The sequence below is a fragment of the Alligator mississippiensis genome, chromosome 7 (genome assembly GCF_030867095.1).
Source record: "Alligator mississippiensis isolate rAllMis1 chromosome 7, rAllMis1, whole genome shotgun sequence".
NCBI classification, from domain to species: Eukaryota; Metazoa; Chordata; order Crocodylia; family Alligatoridae; genus Alligator; species Alligator mississippiensis.
In genome coordinates, this window is record NC_081830.1 from 73,763,502 (window position 1) to 73,784,455 (window position 20,954).

At 40.8% G+C, this 20,954-nt stretch overlaps 1 protein-coding gene across 10 annotated transcripts in view; it reads left to right on the top strand.

The window, feature by feature from the left end:
* Positions 1–20,954, top strand: part of LOC102566757 (multiple epidermal growth factor-like domains protein 6) — a 314,615-nt gene that overhangs the window by 198,162 nt on the left and 95,499 nt on the right. For all 10 annotated transcript variants that reach the window (XR_009463516.1, XR_009463515.1, XM_059731124.1 and 7 more), the window contains 2 exons: positions 9,156–9,278; positions 17,605–17,730. Coding sequence is in view for 8 of the 10 variants with exons in the window: in XM_059731124.1 (XP_059587107.1) it covers positions 9,156–9,278; positions 17,605–17,730 (249 nt within the window). In the remaining 2 variants the exon portion in view is untranslated. The remainder of the gene's footprint in view (positions 1–9,155; positions 9,279–17,604; positions 17,731–20,954) is intronic.

A 20,954-nucleotide genomic window follows, 5' to 3' on the forward strand; every position in this document is an offset into this window, starting at 1 on the left:
TAACCCACCCCTGAAATCAGTTGCTGCTTTTGGTGGGGCACCAGTCTCTTGTAGCGTCTTCCTGCACCTCCCAGTCTTCTTGCACCAGCTACTGTGCTGGTTTTCTTCCCCACGCTTTGCATTCTTGTGAAGATTAAGTAGTTTTGGCTATCTGTTTCTTGCCTTTCACTGCCACCTCCCCTCCTTTTAAAGGAGCAGCAGCTCACACCTGCTTTACTCTTCAGTCCCTGTTCCCTCTTGGGGAAAAAAAGGTGATCAGGCAATATATCTTCATTTAACAATCAAATACGATTATTTTCTTTATAACATAGACCCAAACCCAGAGGGCTATTGGTTGGACATCCTTTGTCAGGTGCTCTCCAGATAGAGGATAGAGGCAGTTGCAGCCTAATGACAGACAGAGAAGTTGATAGATGTACTGGGAAAAAGAAACAAAATTTTAGGGACTTGTATGTACTTTAGTATGAGATACTGCAAGTAGCACAGCATCTGGGGAGAGCCACTGGAAACCTGTTAATTATACTAGACTGAATTATTTCTTCAACTCTGTATTAGTGAAGCTGCTTTTTCCTGGGCTCTGGGCAGATAAGAGCTGTGCTCTAGTCTACAGCTCATTGCTATGAAGAGGGGTGCTTTTTCTTTTATTCCCTTCTTACTGAAGTGATCCATTCACAGGGAGAAAGTCAGAATAACAGTACCACTGTTACTTCTGTTCATGACTGTCCATGGAAAGGAATATGCCATACATTATATCTATTTCTCCCTGCAATACAATACAGGCAGTCCTCAGACTTATGACACAATTGGTTCCTGAAAACTGCTTCTTAAGTCAAAATGTTGTAACTCGGAACCAATTTTCTCATAAGAGACAATGTTATAAATGAGGGATTGGTTCCTGAACCAAGGCTCGATACCCTAATTTCACTAAAAATACCCCGGAATTTTGTACTCGATCAATTATAGATGAGTAATATAGCTACATTAATGTATTTATACTGTAAATAGTAATCATGTTGATTTGGAAGGACTTCTTTGAGGTGACTTTGCTGGACTTTTTGAAAGGCTCTTGGTTGGACTTTTTGAAGGGTTCTTGGCTGGAGTCTTCTCAGGAGTCTTGGCTGCAGGTTTTTCCAGAGTCTTGTCTGCTTTCTTAAAGAAAGTGTCCAAGGAGGTTTGGACAGATATTCTCCAGGGAGATGGGTGACACAGCAAACTTTCATAGATTCATAGATGCTAGGGTCAGAACGGACCTGAATAGATCATCGAGTCCAACCCCCTGCATAGGCTGGAAAGAGTGCTGGGTTCAGATGACCCCAGCTAGATGCTTATCTAACCTCCTCTTGAAGACCCCCAGGGTAGGGGAGAGCACCACCTCCCTTGGGAGCCCATTCCAGACCTTGGCCACTCGAACTGTGAAGAAGTTCTTCCTAATGTCCAGTCTGAATCTGCTGTCTGCTAGCTTGTGGCCATTATTTCTTGTAACCCCTGGGGGCACCTTGGTGAATAAAACCTCACCAATTCCCTTCTGTGCCCCCATGATGAACTTATAGGCAGCCACAAGGTTGCCTCTCAACCTTCTCTTGCGGAGGCTGAAGAGGTCCAGGTGCCCCAGTCTCTCCTCATAGGGCTTGGCCTGCAAGCCCTTAACCATACAAGTGGCCCTTCTCTGGACCCTCTCCAGGTTATCCACATCCCTCTTGAAGTGCGGCGCCCAAAATTGCAAGCAGTATTCCAACTGCGGTCTGACCAGCGCCCAATAGAGGGGAAGTATCACCTCCTTGGACCTATTCGTCATGCATCTGCTGATGCACAATAAAGTGCCATTAGCTTTTCTGATGGCTTCGTCACACTGCCGACTCATGTTCATCTTGGAGTCCGCTAGGACTCCAAGATCCCTTTCTGCTTCCGTGCCACCAAGCAGGTCATTTCCTAGGCAGTAGGTATGCTGGATATTTTTCCTCCCTAGGTGCAGCACTTTGCATTTCTCCTTGTTGAACTGCATTCTGTTGTTTTCTGCCCATGTGTCCAACCTGTCCAGGTTTGCTTGTAGTTGTTCCCTGCCCTCCGGCATGTCCACTTCTCCCCACAGTTTTGTGTCATCTGCAAACTTGGACAGAGTATACTTTACTCCCTCGTCCAAGTCGCTGATGAAGACATTGAAGAGTATTGATCCAAGGACCAAGCCCTGCGGGACCCCACTGCCCACACCCTTCCAGGTCGATACCAACCCATCCACTACGACTCTCTGGGTGCGACCCTCTAGCCAATTCGCCACCCACCGGACTGTGTAGTCATCCAAGTCACAGCCTCTTAACTTGCTCACCAGTATGGGGTGGGATACCGTATCGAAGGCCTTCCTGAAGTCTAAGTAAACGACATCAACCCCTACTCCTGCGTCCAGGCATTTTGTAACCTGGTCATAAAAAGAGACTAGATTAGTCAGGCATGATCTGCCTGCCACGAACCCGTGCTGGTTTCCCCTCAGCATAATTTGTCCTGCCGGGCTCTCACAAATGTGAGCCTTGATAATTTTTTCGAAGACTTTGCCTAGGATGGAGGTGAGACTGACTGACCTATAGTTGCCTGGGTCCTCCTTCCTCCCCTTCTTGAAAACGGGGACCACATTGGCCCTTTTCCAGTCCTCTGGGACCTGGCCCATGCGCCATGAGTGTTCAGATATTCCTGCCAGTGGCTGTGCAATGATGTCAGCCGGTGCCTTCAGTACCCTCGGATGGAGCTCATCCGGGCCTGCCAAGTTAAAGGCATCCAGTTCTTCCAAGTGACTCTGCACCATCTCAGGGTCTACGCATGGAAGTCTGGCGCCTTGCTGCTGCCTCTCTACAACCCCAGTGAGAGACTTGTCGTGCCCCTCACTTAGGAACACTGAGGCAAAGAACTCATTGAGGAGTTCAGCCTTGTCCCCCCTGTCCATCACCAATTGTTTCTGCCCATTTAGTAGGGGTCCTATTCCTCCCTGGGCCTTCCTTTTACTCCCTATATAGCTAAAAAACAAATTTTTGTTATCCTTTACTTGGGATGCCATCCTCAGCTCCATGGTAGCTTTGGCCCTTTGGGAATCAGAGCTGGGGGGCAAAAAAGGCATCAGTCACAGGGCTCAAGTGCCTATATACTAATGCTAGGAGCATGGGGAACAAGCAGGATGAACTAGCACTCCTGCTTGCAGAAAACACCTATGACTTAGTAGGGCTATCTGAAACCTGGTGGGATTCTTCCCACGACTGGGCGGTACATATTGAGGGTTATAGGCTGTACAGAAAGTACAGGGTGGGGAAGAAAGGGGGAGAGGTTGCGTTCTATGTCAAGAGCAACATACTTCGACTCTCATCAAGACAGAATTGAAGGAGGAGAAAGTAGAAGGATTGTGGGTTAAGTTACATGGGGGGCAAGGAGAAAGCAAACTTGTTCGATGGCATGGCATCGCATATCAAGTGTTGTAAAGTCAAAACTGAGGTCAGAAAGTTGAAACAGGGTGTCAATTTATAAATGTTGTAAGTGCGAAACTTTGTAACTCGAAACATTGTAAGTCAAGGACTGCCTGTACACCATTGCATTAACTATTTTTTTGAAAGAAAATTTACCTTAAACAACTGAGATACACACAGGGTCCAAGACTCTGTCTAGCCACTTTAAGCAGTTACAAAGTCAGAGTAGTGATCTGAACCTGGGTTAGCAGCACAACCCAGGATGAAAAGTTTGAGTAAACTCAGGTAATAACAGTAATAGGTTCTTATACAGTAAACCAGCCACAAGAGGGGGATATAACACATACTATGCTCCTATGGGTGGCAACAAAATTAAAATGGAGGTATGAAAGAAATCACTAAAAAAATCCTCTAGTTTTGATGGTTACCTTTTGTCTTTCTTGTTTTTATAAGTATACATCTAACTGTTTTCCTTTCTCATGCAAATGTATAATATACAGACTTCCCTGCTGTTATGAAGTTCAGAACCTGATAGTTGTATACTTTTTCCTTCCCTATGGGGTGACATGAAGGAGGAACATGGTGTTCTCTGCCTTAAGTAATTCTGCTTCTTTGTCACGAGACCTTTGGTTACAGTTTTTACTCAATCAAGTTTACCTGTCATAGCTGTTCCATGTTCTTCCAGACCAGATGAAACTTAAATTTCTGTCATGAACAAACAAGAAACATATATAACACTCTCTCTCTCTTCATGGTTTCAAAAATCCTGCAATCAAATTCCTATCAGTAGATATGTATGAATCCCAAACTGCTATCATTAACATGTAGATTTCTTAATAGATACTTGCAGATTGACATTATCTTATGGGCACTTATAAGTTCAGATCTGGTATAAATGAGTGTAACTTCACTGATGTTGATAGTTACACCAGGTATACATTTTGTCATTAATAGCTCTAAAAATATTTGTTTTTTGTTTAATATTTGTTTAATATTGGCCTAATACAATAAGGAGGCAAATTTTGAGATCAGCCTACAAATATCAGGAAAAACGGTCGTTTCACTTATGCTTCTATATTTTTTAAAGGCCAAGAAACAAACATTTCATGAAGAAAGGCTGCCTAAAACTAATGTAAAGTAGTTTAATGTATGTTATGTTCACTTCATGGAACAACAGCTCTTGTCACAATTAAACATCTTTTGGACGTACATAACATGTGGCCTGCCAGATCCTCTGTAATTCCATATTAGATCAGCTTTATCAAGAGCTGCAAAATAAGTAAAGATTTGAAAAGCAAAATAGTGAGTAAAATTACTCTTCTTTCCCCAAATGCTGTATGACTGTGAGACTGAGCATGTTCCTACAGGTGCCATCCAGGCTCCTAAGGTATACATATTAAAAGCATAGATTCAGTAGCATGCTCTTAGGTGTATTTAGTCTTGTTTATTATTGTAAAAATGAGTACAAACAAGGCAGTCCAAAAACCACAAGATCAGTCAAAAGCATAGAAACGATAAGGCAGAATGGACAAACAAGTATTTCTTTAACTGAGGGTCAATCAAAAATCATCTGTCTTATGAACTGCTCTCAAGGAATTTCATATCAAAGGCCACCCTGAAATGAATCACGCGATCACTTCTGGAAATTTGACAGATGGAGAAAGAAGAGGAAAGGATGATGATCAGAAATGCAAGAGTGCTGCCGAGCAAAACCATGTTTGTGCGTGTCACCAACTCTGAAGCAGTTACACGGGGAAGTCTCTGTCTTGCAAGCGAAATCAAAGCATCTGGATGCCCTTTTACTGCTATTGACCTTGTGAAGAATTGCATGTTCTTAGCTTGTGAAGAGGTCAGTCCTGACAAAGTCAAAATTTGAAGAAGTGCTTCTTTCAAGAATAGCTGCACAGCAGAGGGTACATATTATTCCTGAAATCCTCACTCAGCAATTCTCACAAGCTTATAGAGAGCTCCAGGACTATTGAGTATAGCCTTGATAGAAGCAGCAATAATGAAGACAGAGCCCAGTTACTGATTTCATTTGTAGAGTAAACTAAAAGTTTTGACGTCATTCAAGAACTGGTATTCTCTGCATGGGCATATCACTGGTGTCAACCTGTGACAAAAAATATACAAGACCTTACATTTTAAAAGGAAAATCTTGCTGGGATTTGTGTGGATAGATCCCCAGTATGGTAACGAGTCAAAACTGAGCTGCGGCCTCATAGATGCAAGCTGACAGAGAGATTGTAATGAAGGAAGTTAGGCCGAAGTGCCTCTAGTACCACAAGGTCTTTAGCACACCTAAAACACTCTGGAAGCCACCGCTCTTCAGCCTTCCCTATTATAAGGAGTGTATCCACCCGAGGAGTATATCCATACTTTGTGTGTACTTACTTAGGGTATAAGGTATGAAACTGCTTTATACTGTTGCAGTTATTTTCATACAGAAAAGGAAATAGCTAACTATATAACTGTATCAAGAGGAGGCATTGTTACAGTAGTATAAATGTGTCTATGCCAGGTCTTTTACTAGAATAACTGTATTTTGTTTAAAATTAAAATAAAACAAGCATAGTAGGCAAAGTTTTCAAACCTAAACCAAGCTTTTAGGTTACCATCTGTTCCTCAGAATGCTTCACAGACAAAATAATTAGGACTTTCTTTTTTTCTGTAACCTGGGACAAAGGTGTTCCCTGTTCCTTAGATATAAAAGATGTTGAGAAGCTGCTGTGTCCTACATTTTCCTGCTGTAACTGTAGTCCTCAAAGGAATCTGTCAACATTTATTCTGTAAAAGATTGGTCCTATAGAGAAAGCCTTAGAGTAAAGGGATTACCCATACCCAACTCGTTGGTCTTACTTATTTTCCCCTGCTGCATGGCACATGGGGGAGCAGTTAAGAAAAGCTCTTACACAGAGCACCTGAGAATCAATCTTTTGTTTGTCCCTGAATATATTTACACTTCTAAACTTGCTGGTGGCAAAGGTACTTTTGAAATATTTTTTTCAATGAACTTGCTTATTAAATGCAAAAGATTTTGACTAAGACTTTAAAACAAAAGACACCTAAAATTAAGTTCCTATGTTTCTTTTAGCACCCAAATAGATTGCCTGATTGTGAAGGGACCCAGCAGCCCCCGTAGCAGGTGAACAGGCAGTTCTAGAAATACTGAAGCATCATAAAAGAGAAGTTAATGGGTGAGAGTGTTAGGATGTATGTAGCTATGTAGGAACACAGCTGAAAGGATTGCTAAACTTATTCTGATATGAAAAGTGAAAAGCCCTTTGGTAAATCAAACCATTTACCTAAATAGCTAGTTGTCTAACTGTTGTTTCTCATTTTTTAAAATCTTGGTCCTTGTATATGTACTTTCTTTTATTTAATCCCATTTTAAAGAGGTAGAGACTTCCCAGAAACTTTTGTGTCCTGTAGAAACAATGTTTTTCCATTGTTTACCTGAGAATTCACCATTGAGACGATGATTAATGAAAAACACTTCTATAATATAATATAACAAAAACATAAATCTTGCAGTTCAGGCACCTCCTAATCTTATTTTCCTTAATCCTTTTTATTTTCTTGTTAGGTCTTCAGCATAGTTTGTAAAAAAAAACCAGTTTCTGGCAGCTGTTTTCTGGAGTTTTATTTCTTCCTGCTACTTTTTAACAGTAGCTGGAATGTGGTTTATTGGGCTGATAAGACTATCCTTGTAACAGTAGCTTCCAAGTATGACACAATGATTTTACAGTTTCTCAAATTTTTTTTTTCCCTTTAGAATAGGATTGTCTAATTGTCATGATATTTTGTTATCATCATTGAAGAAAAAAGCCCAAGTCTTTACATGAAAGAATTCTTAACAAATCATTGTGTAATACACAAGGTGATGGATAGCAGGCACTGCTCATGGTTTATGTTTCAAACAATTTCTGCTAATAAGAAAAAGAGTCCAGATGTCTCTGAGCAGAAGCAAATTATATATAGTCTAATAAAACAGTGTATTGGGGAAAGTGAAAAAGCCATGCATGTAAGCAAGTGGTCTGAATTTGAAAACTAGTCAGTGCTTTAGTTTAGATGAATGAATTTCATATGTAAACTATTAACACTGAACCTTATAAATACATTTCACTGGGACCAGGAGAACGAAGTTCTGTGTTTCCAAGGCATCTTTAAAACTTTTTCCTTTTCATGTTGTTAGATTTTTGTTGTTAAATAAACATGAAAGTATTTAAAAGTAAATCATAAAAGCTAAATACAAAGCAGATATCGAGCAGTGCAAATATATCCAGACACTTCTTTCTTTAAGACCAAATGACAAAGCATATTTCACTGTGCTCTCATTTCTGTGATCCGTTGTGCTCCACATTGAACTCCAGCTTCCAGTCCTCCAGTAACAGTTAAAGTTTTGTTTCTCTCTGTGGGTTGCATTTTAATTAGCTCCCACACACCAACTTTGCACGTGTGTGGGATAGGGAAGCTGGGTAGTCCAAGTGAATGCAAGTCCAAGTCCTGAGCCAGAGTCTCTTGAAGCCAATGAAGGGGGTGAGGAAGGGAAATTCAACAACGAAAAAATTCATCTGCCTCCCAATGGACTGTGCTGATGTTGAGAGCGGTGACATCAACATGAGAATCTGTTGCCATTTAAGCTAAACCCGTTTTAATGGAAACATGTAGGAATTGATAGAAAGTTCCCTGCTTCATGCTAATTTCGTGCTTTGTGTTGGATATCAGAGACTCTTGGAGAGGCCACTTGAGAATGGAAAGGAGTAAAAAGGAGCACAAAGAACATCTGTTACAGATCAAGGAGTCCCAGAAGATGAGCAGCAAAAGCGTGCTCCTGCTTCAGTTCAATGCTGAATTTTATATTTATTTCAGCAGTCTCCAATTAGGAAAAAAACATTGAAAGTAGTATACTTAGCTGAGATGGTCAAAGCCTAACTATATTTTCTCTCATCATTTTTTCCCTCCCATGTCAGTCCTGTTCCTCAGTACCCACACCAATTAGCAGAGTTTAGGGCCTGACACAATAGAAAATCTTCATATGCTAGAGTCTGACAAATACCAGATGTTTATCCAGCGGTGAATGTGAGCTCAGATGTGTTAGGTTGCGGTAATTCTCTCCTAACGTTTTTCTCCTGGCCCCAAGAAAGCATCTGTATCACAGATCTGTTTAATGATCAAGTGCTTAAGAAGTATGAAGTGGCTGCGCAATGCTTGCTCCCATGACTGATGGAACTTTAATGAACACAATAAAATTTCCACCCACTATGGTTTGTTTACAACACAGAAGCCGACAAGATCAAAGTAGTAAAGATTAGCAGCAACATAGGGTAAGGATTACATTATGTACATGATCTATACTGTCCATGACAAATAGGCTAGGTACAGACATTCAAAAAGCCTGAGGCAGAATCAGTCTAAGTTATGCCATTTTCTGTAAGCGGCATAGTTTAGGTTGGTATCGAACAGAATAACTTTGGTAAAGGGGGCAAATCTTAGACTGGGTTCCACCATTTTTAAACCAGTCTGTGTGTGCTAAACTTCTGTTCTGTTCTGGCTATAGACTGGTTTTGTGCCAAACTTCTGTTCTGTTACAAATGTGGACCAGTTTCCAATCACTTATGCTGTTAAAAATGTAATAGCTATACCTGGTTACAGTATACAGCTTCTCTGAGGTTGACGTCATAATCTCAGTCATCTATCTTCCTTCTCTAGATGTTGATGAATGTGTGATAGTGAATGGAGGCTGCCAACAGAGCTGCGTTAACATTCAGGGCTCCTTCTTTTGTGAATGCACTATGGGATACAGGCTCCATGCCGATGGACGCACCTGCATAAGTAAGTGAACATTACAGTAGTCTAAGACCTATTATAGTGGAAAGAAATGTACCAGTGTAGAAAAAAGAGCACATTATATTTTTTTCCAGTAAAGTTGTCACTGAGAAAATACAAATGTTATAGACTTCCTGCATCATGGTTAGCTGAAATTCAGGGGATTACAGGCTGGTCAGTAAGACAGAGAAATGTATAATAGTGTCAGATGTTTCTCCAGTGCTTTCCTGCTTCTTTAGAAAGGATGTGCTGAGACTTCCATTCCTGAACACAGCAGGAATCAAACAAAAAGAGACAGGATTTTTGCTTCATGTTTCAAGCTCTTTTTCCAGCTGACACGTATCCATAAAATTTTCTTCTTCAGCTTTCCTTGTGGGCATTTTTTCCTTGTTTGTTCTCACCAGCTCCTTGGTTTGTCTGCCTCTATTTCTCCAGTGTTTTCTGCTTTTCTCTTCCCCTCTCTTTGTTCTTTCTGACCTTTCTTTTCACAGAAGCAGTCATACAAAGAATGGCTAATCAAGCCTGTACACCCAGTTGTGCCTTTCTTGCGGGTAGATGCTGCTGTTTGGTTCTAGAAAGGCACTTTAATTGTCCTACAACACACACAAGTGAGGGCCAGCAGTTATAACCCAGGCTTAAAGAGATTTTAACCCTTGCCATAACAATATAATCATCATTTATTTTAAACTGCTACAATTAGTCACACCTATGATAGGTAGGGTTACCACCTTTAGCTGCAGTCCCTTGAGACTTCACAAGTTATGCTGTGTAAACCAACACAAGTACAGAATGTCAAACAGGAGGTTAGCTTTAACTGCATTAAAAGCCATGAAGAGGTCAAGCAGGGTGATGATGAAGTAGAGGCTCTATGATATGGCCAGAAAGAAGCTGTTACCAACATGGTGAGAGGAACTTTGATAGATCATAAGCTAGTTTGGAGGGGACCCAGGATGAAAGAGAGAAACATTTGTAAGGCAACATCTGTAAACTGCTGGCTAGATGAATTTAAAAATAGAGAGAGATCATGCTAGATAAAACAGTACCTAGGGCTTTTAGTTGCTTTGGGGCCCTCTGCAAAGAGTTATGAGCTCTTTAGATACATCCCCCTAAGTCAACTTTGACCTGTGCTGACTACATAAATTACCAGCCTTCCCTTTGCTACCTGTCTCTTCCAAATACTACTTTGTTTTGACGTTTTGTATAAAAGTATTTGGATGCTTCAATATCTCACAAAACACTAGGTTATATTTATCTGTTGTTTTGCTTTATATCTTATACACAGAGCACTTTGGGATGAATACTCTGTGTACTCACAGTTCTAATCACAGCCATATGACACAGTGTTTAACTTTTGCTGATCCTTCTCATGGAAGTCTGTGTTCATAAAGCCTCTTTCCTTGCAGTTGGCTGATGACTAATGGTACTACAAATCTTTGATCCACGCTGGAGAGCTCTTTGTTCCATTCATAGCCATCTGAACACCTCAGTCTGTTCCTCTTCTAAAATGGCCTTTGAATTTCAAAGTCGCTCTCTTATATGAACTCCTTGATCTGCTGTAGTCCTGCTTGTCATGAAGATATAACACACAGAAGTAACAATGAGTGTAAGACCTCAATTTGCTCAGCCAACAAAGGCAGTATTTTACTATGTACCAGTAGAGCCAAATAAAAAAAACAACAAATAGCTGAAAAACAAATGCATTGATTTCTCTTTGCTTTAACTGCTGTTAAAGGCTCCAGATTACAGCTTTCCTTCTTCCCATGAATTTTCTGATTGCACAGGTTATTTTATCCATGGTGCTGTCATTACTGTAGTCATTCCAGGCAGAGCATGGACAGTGACAGATCTATTGTCCCTTCTCCTCTCTGGCCCAAAGGGCTCTTATCTTGGAAGGGGAGGATGGATGAGTCTCCAGAGCATAACCAACCTTAGTCTCTCTAGTAGACTGCCAACTATGGTCATGTGCCAGTTATGATTATTATTTTTAATGGAATCCAACAGGACCTGCCTTGGCACAACCACATCCTTTTCACTTATTCAGCAAACAAGTCAGGTAGCAAGTTCTGATCGTTGGAGAGAGCGTTCTTCCGTTGTTGTGTTTGTGCTTATCGTGTTTATTATAATAGTACCCAGAGGCCCCCTGACAAATCCCCATTGTGCTAGAAACTATGTACAGGGTAACAGACCCTTAAGAGTGTACAGTTTAACTAGACAAAAGGTAGGGAAAGGCGTAGACCATCCACGCAGAGTGAACGATCTGGAAGGGCATAGTATTTGATGCTAGCGAATGTCACATGGGTTCCACAGCTGGTTTTGCTTCTATTTTCAGTGAAGTATTTCTGTTTCAGGGAAGAGAAAGGGTTGTGTGGAGATCAAGAGAAAGAGCATGAGCAGGGTGGTGCAAACAGCTAATCGGCACAAGGGAGACAACATTCAAATCAAAACAGCAGAAAGCCAATCTGATGACATTATCAATGTCTGTCAGTTCCTGTTTAAGCTGCTCTGCAGGCTTCAGTCTCTGGCTGGTTACCCCCTGTAGTTTTTTTTCCTCAAAGGCCACATGATTGAGTTTAAAAATGGCACTTTTTAATTTAAGGATCTTAAAATGGCATATTGTGTCTGACGGACAACTAGCAATTAACACATTCCCTTATGTTCTGCCAAGAGTCCAGATTGTGTTGCAGGATGTGCTTATGTATTTATTTTTGATCTTACATAAATGGTAAGAACTATGACCTTATGGTCTTCAGAGATTTAGTCCAAGGCCCAGATTCTGCTCTCTTTTGCACATACACTTCAGCCACGAAGCTGTGTAGGAATATAAACCAGTGTAGAATTTAATCCTCAGACTGGAGACAAAGTCTATATCATATTCTTGGTTTTACTGGTATAAATCCACTGATTAAAGTACAAAGCTACTGCTGATATAGACTCATGTAAATTAACTCACCGTGGAGCCCCATATCTCATTTAGTTGATGTAAATGCAATACTAAGGTTTACATTTGTTGAAAGGATTAGCAGATTTTGGCATTAAAAAAGAAACCCTGGGTTTTCAGCTTTGGACACTCTGTACTAATATATATCTGTTCAATTCCATGTCTTGTTAAAAAATCAGAAGATATTGTCCGTCTACCTCAGTGAAACTACCACAGATAAGTCAAATAGCAGTTGTCAAATTCTCTAGCAGGGATTAAAATGTTGTGTTAAATCCAAAAATTGGGGGAGAAGAAGAAGAAGATTCATATATTATTTTTTAAATATGACAAAAACAGCCCAATTCATGATGGCAGTGGCACATCTGCTGAATTCATCCACTGATGTTCTTTTCTTTGTTTCAGTTTTTTCATGAAGTCACTTGGGTGTGCTTTAAGAACTGCCAAATGTATCGTTGATCATTTCTAATATTATCACAGCAATAAATTTACCGGCATAACAAAACAAACACAAAATGTCCCATTATGCAGGATGTGGGAGAGATTTTCAGTGAACCTAGAATTAGCCAAATCCACTTTTTTGCTAGCATAAATCTTCAATATTGTTAGGTTTACCTCTGAATTATTCCACTGTCAGTGAGAGCAGAATTTAGCCATAGTGGAAACAGAACTTCGTGCTAGGGAAAGGTATGACTAGTGATTTTTTTTCCCCCGAACACTCTGGTTTGGAGAAAAATAGCATCTGAGTAACATGCACAAAGTTATCCTGCAAATATTCAGAAGTTTAAAATAATTTACTTGGGACTTACTCAAACCTTTTTTATTCACTCTGTGTGAACACCATATAACCCAGTTTTCTGCTGGCACGAATAATCACAGAAAGAGGGTTTCAAAACCATATGCATGAGTATTCTGGAACTGATTTTTCAGCTCACACATTCAAGTATTCTCAACAAAAGCATTCAAAGTCTTATCATGAAAACTGTCATAATTTCCATTTGTCTCATCTTAAATATTCCATGGGAGAGACATGAATCCAGAAATGAATGAGGAAAATGACCAGAGACGCTGATAAATTTACATATGAAAAGATACAGTGATAACAGATACACATTATTGAGATCAAAAAGATGAAAGAATGTTTCAATTTAAACTATTTAAGCAAGGTAAAAAAATACATTAGATACAATAAACTCTTGTGCATCATACCTACAGCCAAACACTAACTGACAGGAGTTAGGAAGAAACTTTCCCTATTAAAATGGTATCCATCCAGGGTCATCCGTTATATGGATTCTGGCACCTTTTTCTGAAACATCTGGTATTAGCTGAAGTCAAAGGCAGGATACTGCTCTGGATGGACTGCTGCTTTGATTTGCTTTAACAATTCATATATAAATATGTGAGCACTCATCTGATCAGGAAGTAGAAGCAATAGTGTGTGTGTTTCTAAACATTTCACATCTAAGCAAAATATCTAGAGTTTCAAAACATGTGTAACAATATTTCTTCAGTAAGTGTGAATGCAGTAGAAGAAATAGTGACCTGTTCATGGCTATTTAAGCAGAAGAAAAGGTTATGTTCTACAACTAAAACTGTTTATAGAAAATCTCAGCTGTAGAAATATGAAACCAACCTTCTTTTACACAGAATTTTCCAGGATGAACCTAAACCAGATTTTATGTCATGTTCCCTTTTTCTCCCCGATAGTTTTCTTTTGCAATTTTGCATTTCCAGGACTGAAAGTGCAAATAGTAAGTTTTTTAATGTACACACAGGAAGATCGGGGGGCACCTCTTTTTCAGTCGAACATGCCTCAGGAGTAATGGCCAGGGATATTTTTTAAGTCTCAGAGGTAAGTTATAATCCTTCCCATTCCCCCTCCCCGAGTCAGAGCTCGGCAGGATTTCCCCCCATGCCTGCCCACACAAACAGTATTTTATCTGCAGCAGCACTGTCTTCAGCTGCCCTGGGAAAGGGAGCTCCAGAGCCTCTCCTGCTTGCTCCAGCCAGGCTCTATGTGGAGTTAGTGGCAGCAGTGGATGTGTCCCTCCTCCCTGCTCGATCCTCTCCCAGGTGTTCCCTGTCAGCCCAGGAGCAAGCATGGGGAAGGGAAGCCCCACTGCTGCCCCTGTCTCTAGCTGAGTCTGGTGGGAGCAGGGCACAAGCAGCTCTGGAGCATCGCCTTCCTCCAGCTCCATCCTCTGGGGCAGTGGCAGCAGTTGGGTGGAGTGGTAGGGGAGGGAGGTAGGAGAGGGGAGGAAGACTGTTGCTGAGCACAGAAAGGAAGGGAGAGGGGAGGAAAGATTTTTACCTGCTTGAGGGACTTCTAAACAATTCCCCACTACTGCTCCTGCAGCACAGTCTGCCCACCCATGTGTATATCTGGGGGTGGAAACAGAGGGTGCAGCCACCCCTGCAGCACTGGTCACTAATACCATACCCCTTTTAATGAAATCCTGGATCCACCCAATATATATATTATATATATTATATATATATATTATATATCTTATTATATATAAGATATTATATATATATAATATCTTCCAGGCTGATATATATATCAGCCTGGAAGTCCTCTTTAAGCAAACAGAAATGTACTCTCATAAGATTTGCAGCCAAGATTTGCAGCCAATTTTTTGCATATGCAAGGTACTAGGAGAAGCTTTTAATTAACATCCAGGTTTTTAGGTGCTTTACTGAATAGAGCACTGCTGGAGTTTTCCTGTCTGTTCTTTATGCTGGACTCCATCTATTTATATTTCATAAAAGATATACTGGGATTCAAAAGAGCATATAACCTGTTCTATGCCTATTCTAGTGCCTATCATATACCTGCAGATAGATTTTTTTTTTTTTTACTTTTAAACCTTTATTATACAGTTATTAAAACAAATGGTGAAAATGCAAAGGCATGTGGCCCTCCCAGGGGTCAAGCATGAGACACTTGTCAACAACAAGAGATGCCATGTTGCTGGCGATTTTCTTCCATTCCTGTTATTACAGTTTGGCAAAATTAAACATTTTGTAAAATAGGGTGCCCTGTTAATTTATAAATGGGATATAGAAGTATAGTCTTCTATCTGGAGTTCTTTGAACAGTGATACATTGGGTTTTTCTCTAATCTCATCTTGACCTAAAACTTCCTGCATTTATTTGTTTCCCTCTAGTTCTTTGTCCTACAAATCTCCCTTTGTGTACTGCATTCATTTCCAAGTGCTCACCAAGCTCAACCTTTCTTATGGGTTATATAGTTAAAATGAGAAAAGATGTTAATATCTAATTATTTCTTTTGTTTCTTCTACCCTGAAGATGTAGAATGTGTAAATATTTGCATTAAAGTTGAACTGACTGGTGACTGAAAAATGGAAAGTGAAACAGTCAACCAGGCCTTTTATTTTGGTTCCAGGTTGTGTTTTCATGCTGATGTAAATCCACTAACTTCATTAGCATTTATTCTTTTTAAAACTAGTAGAAATGAAAGTAGAAGATGGCACTTACACCTCAGTTCATAAATTGCTTATGTCAGTTGTTACCTCTTATTTCTGATCATTTTGCTTAAGCTGTCAGGATCCATTTTTGGTTTGTGGGGCCTTTTTTTGCACTAGAGTTAACAATAAAGGAGTTGAGACAGACAGATTGCCTATGAAACTATACACAAAGGTTTGCCATCTTGCCCAGAATAAGTGGTGGGTCCTTTAGGTGGCAACTAGGACACCATGGTTAGAGGTACCACGAATAAAGTTTTGCTGCAGCATGAGGGGGATCGATGAGAGATGAAAAGAAAAAGAGGCTTCCCTTTTCCCTCATTCCTCTCCTCTTTCAAAAATAAAACTCTACAGCAAAGAGCATATAGAAAGAAATGAAAAGGACCCTTCTAAATGAGCGGTACTCCTCTAATATCAAACCTGGAAAATAACTGCACATAGGTATCTGCAACACAGGCTGGTAAGCCTACTCATGCTCTCTGATCTTGCTAACCCCAATTAAAAATTCAGACTCAGACCCCAAAAATCATGAGTCTTTTTGGATTGCTTTTATTTGTTTACTAGTTTTTTGAGTCTTAATAGCACACTCGGGTCATGTTTTCTAGCTTTTCTTTACAGCTACTAAGGTCAAAGTGATTTTGTGAAAATGCAAGCTGAGATAATCAAATAGTTCTGTGAACAGAGAAGCTAAAGCTTATTGAACATTATTGTGAGGTTTCCAGTAAAATAGTATATATTGACAAAGCTTCAAAAGTTTGCACTTCTGTTCTGAATCTTCATCAAAATGTCTTCCCTCACCACATACATCCTTAGATTAATACACAAGCTTTTCTGTCTCAGAATCCCATCCCAAAAGTCTTGCTCTTTAGACTCGCTGCCTACCAATACCAGGCTCAGAAGTTTCCCCACTCCTGCAACTCAAGTCTTCCTTCCTCAGCTTCTGTCACTGCTGCCTTTGAAAAAGCAAGTGCAACACCTGTACTAATATGTGCAGAAGTTCATTCTGTAAAATGAACTTTTAGATACGCATTTAAAAGGAAAAGTAAGCTTTGAGCACTGCTTGTGTCATGTCGTTTTTTAAGTTGTGGGAACCCAGCCCTAGGCTGCAGCTTGCTAGTGAGCTCCTCCAAGGCCAAGGTCAGAGCAAAAGAGACTTGCATAAATGTACAGTCTAGAGAAATTAAGTCTCTTTGAATCCAGTGACATACATGAAGACTGTCCTCCTAGTGTTTGCTGTGGTGCTGTGTGATGTTTGAGAACAATAACAGCACAAAATATAGTGCATATACAGGCAGTCCTCAGACGTACGACACAGTTGGTTCCTGTAAATTGCATCAAAACGTTGTCATTCAGAACCAGTTTTCCCATAGGAAGCAATGTTATATATGGGGGATTGGTTTCTGAACCAAAGCCTGATACCCTATTTTCACCAAAAAATAACTCAGAATGTTGTACTCGATCAATTATAGAGGAGTAATATAGCTATATTAATGTATTTATTCTGTAAATAGCAATCATATTGATTTGGAAGGACTTCTTTGAGGTGACTTTGCTGGACTTTTTGAAGGGTTCTTGGCTGGAGTCTTCTCAGGAGTCTCGGCTGCAGTTTTTTCTGGAGTCTTATCTGCTTTCTTAAAGAAAGTGTCCAAGGAAGTTTGGACAGATGTTCTCCAGGGAGATGAGCGATGCAGCAAACTTGTTCACTGATGTGGTGTTATGTCGGATTAAGTGTTGTAAAGTCAAAACTGAGGTCAAAGTTGAAACAGGGTGTCAATTTATAAACGTTGTAAGTGCGAAACGCTGTAAGTCGAGGACTGCCTGTACTACACTGTATGTTTCAGTCTGATCCAAAAAGAAAATATTTGGGCTTTTTGAAATCTCTTTGTTAATTCTTCCCTGGCTTTAGCTGTCAATTCCTGCACTGTCAACAATGGGGGCTGTGAACAGGAGTGCATTCAGATCACTGAAGACCACTACAGGTGCCAGTGCCAGCCAGGCTACCAGCTGCAGAGAAATGGCAAGCACTGTGAAAGTAAGCACTTGACCTGAGCACACAGTTTGAACAGTAGAATGCCATTGTGTCCTTTCATACACTTGCATGTTGGGCAATGTCTTTTTTACAACGTATTTCATATCTTGCTTGCCAGAAACGTCTGTAGGTTTTCACTCATCAACTGAATTAAATGCATGTTTTGCAATGCCAGATTTACTTTTGTTAACTTTCTACAAACATATCATCCACTAAAAATACCCCTGATTGTTGTGGACACATTTCAAAATGTTGATTTAGTCTGGAAGCTTAGTCACTTTGAATCCAAATGTGCATTTACTCAGAAAGACATACCTAATGGGGTTCATACAATACATTTTATTCTCTATAAGATATGGCCTTTGTCAGTAATCACTGTCCAATTCACTTATCCTCCATTTTAGTTTACCAAACAAAGCTGTCTGATAAATAAAACTAAACCAGGTTTTGTTTAAACTTCAACAAGGGTTAACAAATTCACCAGTTCTCAATGTAGAGAAAATACATGCTATACAGTTTTATGTGTCATAGATGAGCAGAGCTCAACATATATATGCCATGCATACATAGAATACCTATGGTGGGTCAAACTGGACACCAGCCCTGGCTGCTGACTTGGAGGGGGCTCCAGTATTTCTCCCTTCCCCCTCACAGGAGTCTTTTTCATGGCAGGGGTAGCCTGGCCATAGGAGCCAGACAACCAGCTGCATGCCATGTAGTATATCTGTGGGGGAAGGGTGAGCAAGGTGAGTGCAATGCTTTTCCAGTGGTCAGAATAATTCCACTCCCACCTACTCCACCTCTGCCTCTCTAATGAAATACCTCACTATACTTCTGGGGCCCAATCTTGTGGCCTTACTAAGGCATCAAGTCAAAGATTACCATCATGAATCAATTCCGTATAGTTCTGGTTCTTCACTGTGATTTCAGTGTGCTAAGTCCTGAAGTTTGTGGTAAGAGTTTTGTCTAAAGTTTTGACCTTCCAACTTTCTGTCTACACAGAGCGGAAGGGTAGATTTGAATCTTATAGGCTAACTAAATTAGAGATATATATGAAAGCATAAGCTTTCATGATCGGTCGCAAAGCTTCCTCACTTGCATCGATGAGCTCTATTTGACTCAAGAAGTCTATGGGCCACCAAGAGATAAGGTTCTACTGGATCTGCTACTGGCCAAAAAGGATGATCTAGTCAGTGACCTGAGGATCTAAGGGAAGCTTGGTGACAGTGGTCACAAGTTAATTATTGCCTCTCTCCATCGCAAAGCTAGCAAATCAATCAACAATGCAGAAATCCTTGACTTTAGGAAAGCTAACTTTCACAACTTTAGGAGGTTGGTTGTTGAGGCCCTGAGAAACCATGATCTGACAGGGAGGGGAGTCCACAGTGAATGATCGTTTCTTAAGGACGTGATCCTAAAAGCACAAGGGAAGTCCATTTCGGCCCATAGGAAAGATAGCAAAAGGGCTGGGAGATCCCCTTGGCTCAATAGGAAACTCATGGACCTCCTGAATCTGAAAAAAGAAGCTTATAAGGGATGGGAGTCAGGAACCAGTAAGAAGGATTATACAGCACTGACCCGCACCTATAGGGAGTGGGCCAGAAAAGCCAAGGCTGAAACCAAACTCAAACTGCCTATGGGAATCAAGGACAATAAAAAGTCCTTCTTCAAATATGTCAGAAGTCAGGGAAAAAAACCAAGGACAACATCTGACCCTTACTGATGCAAATGGGACAGCTGACAACCAACACCCAGGAAAAAGCTAATCTTCAAGAAAGGAAAGAAGGAAGATCCAGGGAACTACAGGCCAATCAGTTTGACCTCGATCCCTGGAAAGATCTTGGAAAAAATCATCAAAGAAACCATCAACAACAGGCTAACAGAAGGCAATGTTCTGAAAGATAGCCACCATGGCTTCATTGCGGGGAGGTCTTGCCTGGTCATTTCCTTCTGTGACCAGGTGGTGCATCACTTGGATGAAGGAGAAGAGGTTGATGTCATATGTTTAGATTTCAGAAAAGCCTTTGACTTGGTCTCCCAAAATCTCCTCGTGGTAAAATTGGGGAACTGCAGCCTCGACAACATTGCGGTCTGATGGCTGAGGAACTGGCTCTGTGGTTAGACCCAGAGAGTGATAGTCGATGGAACCAAGTCAACATGGTGCGTGGTGACCAGTGATGTCCCCCAGGGCTCAGTACTCAGACCAGAACTCTTTAATATATTCATAAATTATCTGGATTCAGAAGTGGACTGGCTAAGTTTGCAGACAACACCAAATTATGGGGAAATGCTATCACTCTAGAGGATAGGCTAGTAATTCAGGCTGACCTGAACAGGCTCACAAAGTAGGCCTGATGACAGCCATTCAACACTTGATGACATTCAAAACCTTATGACATTCAACACAGAGAAATACAAGGTGCTCTACCTCAGGAGAAAAAAACCCACATCATACTTATAGGCTTGGCAGTGCTACACTCACTAGTACCATGACTGAAAGAGATTTGAGGGTCATGATTGACCACAAGATGGACATGAGCCACCAATGCAATGCAGCCAGCAAAGCAAACAAAACTCTGGTTTGCATCTACTGATGAATCTCAAGCACGACCTAAGTAGTCATCCTCCCGCTTTACTTGGCCTTGGTGAGCTCGCAGCTAGAGTACTGCATCCAATTGTGGGCTCCACACTTTAGGAAGGGTGTGAAGAAGCTTGAGGAGAGCCACGCATATGTTTAAGAGTAGAAGAGAACAAGCCTTATGAAGAGAAGTTGAGAGTCATGGAACTCTTCAGACTGGAGAAGCAAAGGCTCAGGGGTGACTTGGTGGCAGGCTATAAGTATATAAGGGGTGTGCATGAAGAACTGGGAGAACGTCTGTTCACCAGGGCACCCCAAGGGAAGACAAGTTCATAAATTGCTGGAAGACCATTTTAGACTGTACATAAGGAAAAACTTCTTTACTGTACAAGTCTCCAGAGTCTGGAACAGACTCCCCCCAGAAGTGGTGCAAGCACCTACTCTGGATACCTTTAAGAAACACTTCGATGCTCAGATCATCATGGAATGCCTGGCAAAGCTCTTTCAAAATTCGTGGCACACAGGGGAAATCTCTGAGGATTGGAAAAGGGCCAACAATGTGCCCATCTTCAAGAAGGGGAAGAGGGAGGACCTGGGCAACTATAGGCCAATCAGCCTAACCTCTATCCCAGGGAAAATCCTGGAAAAG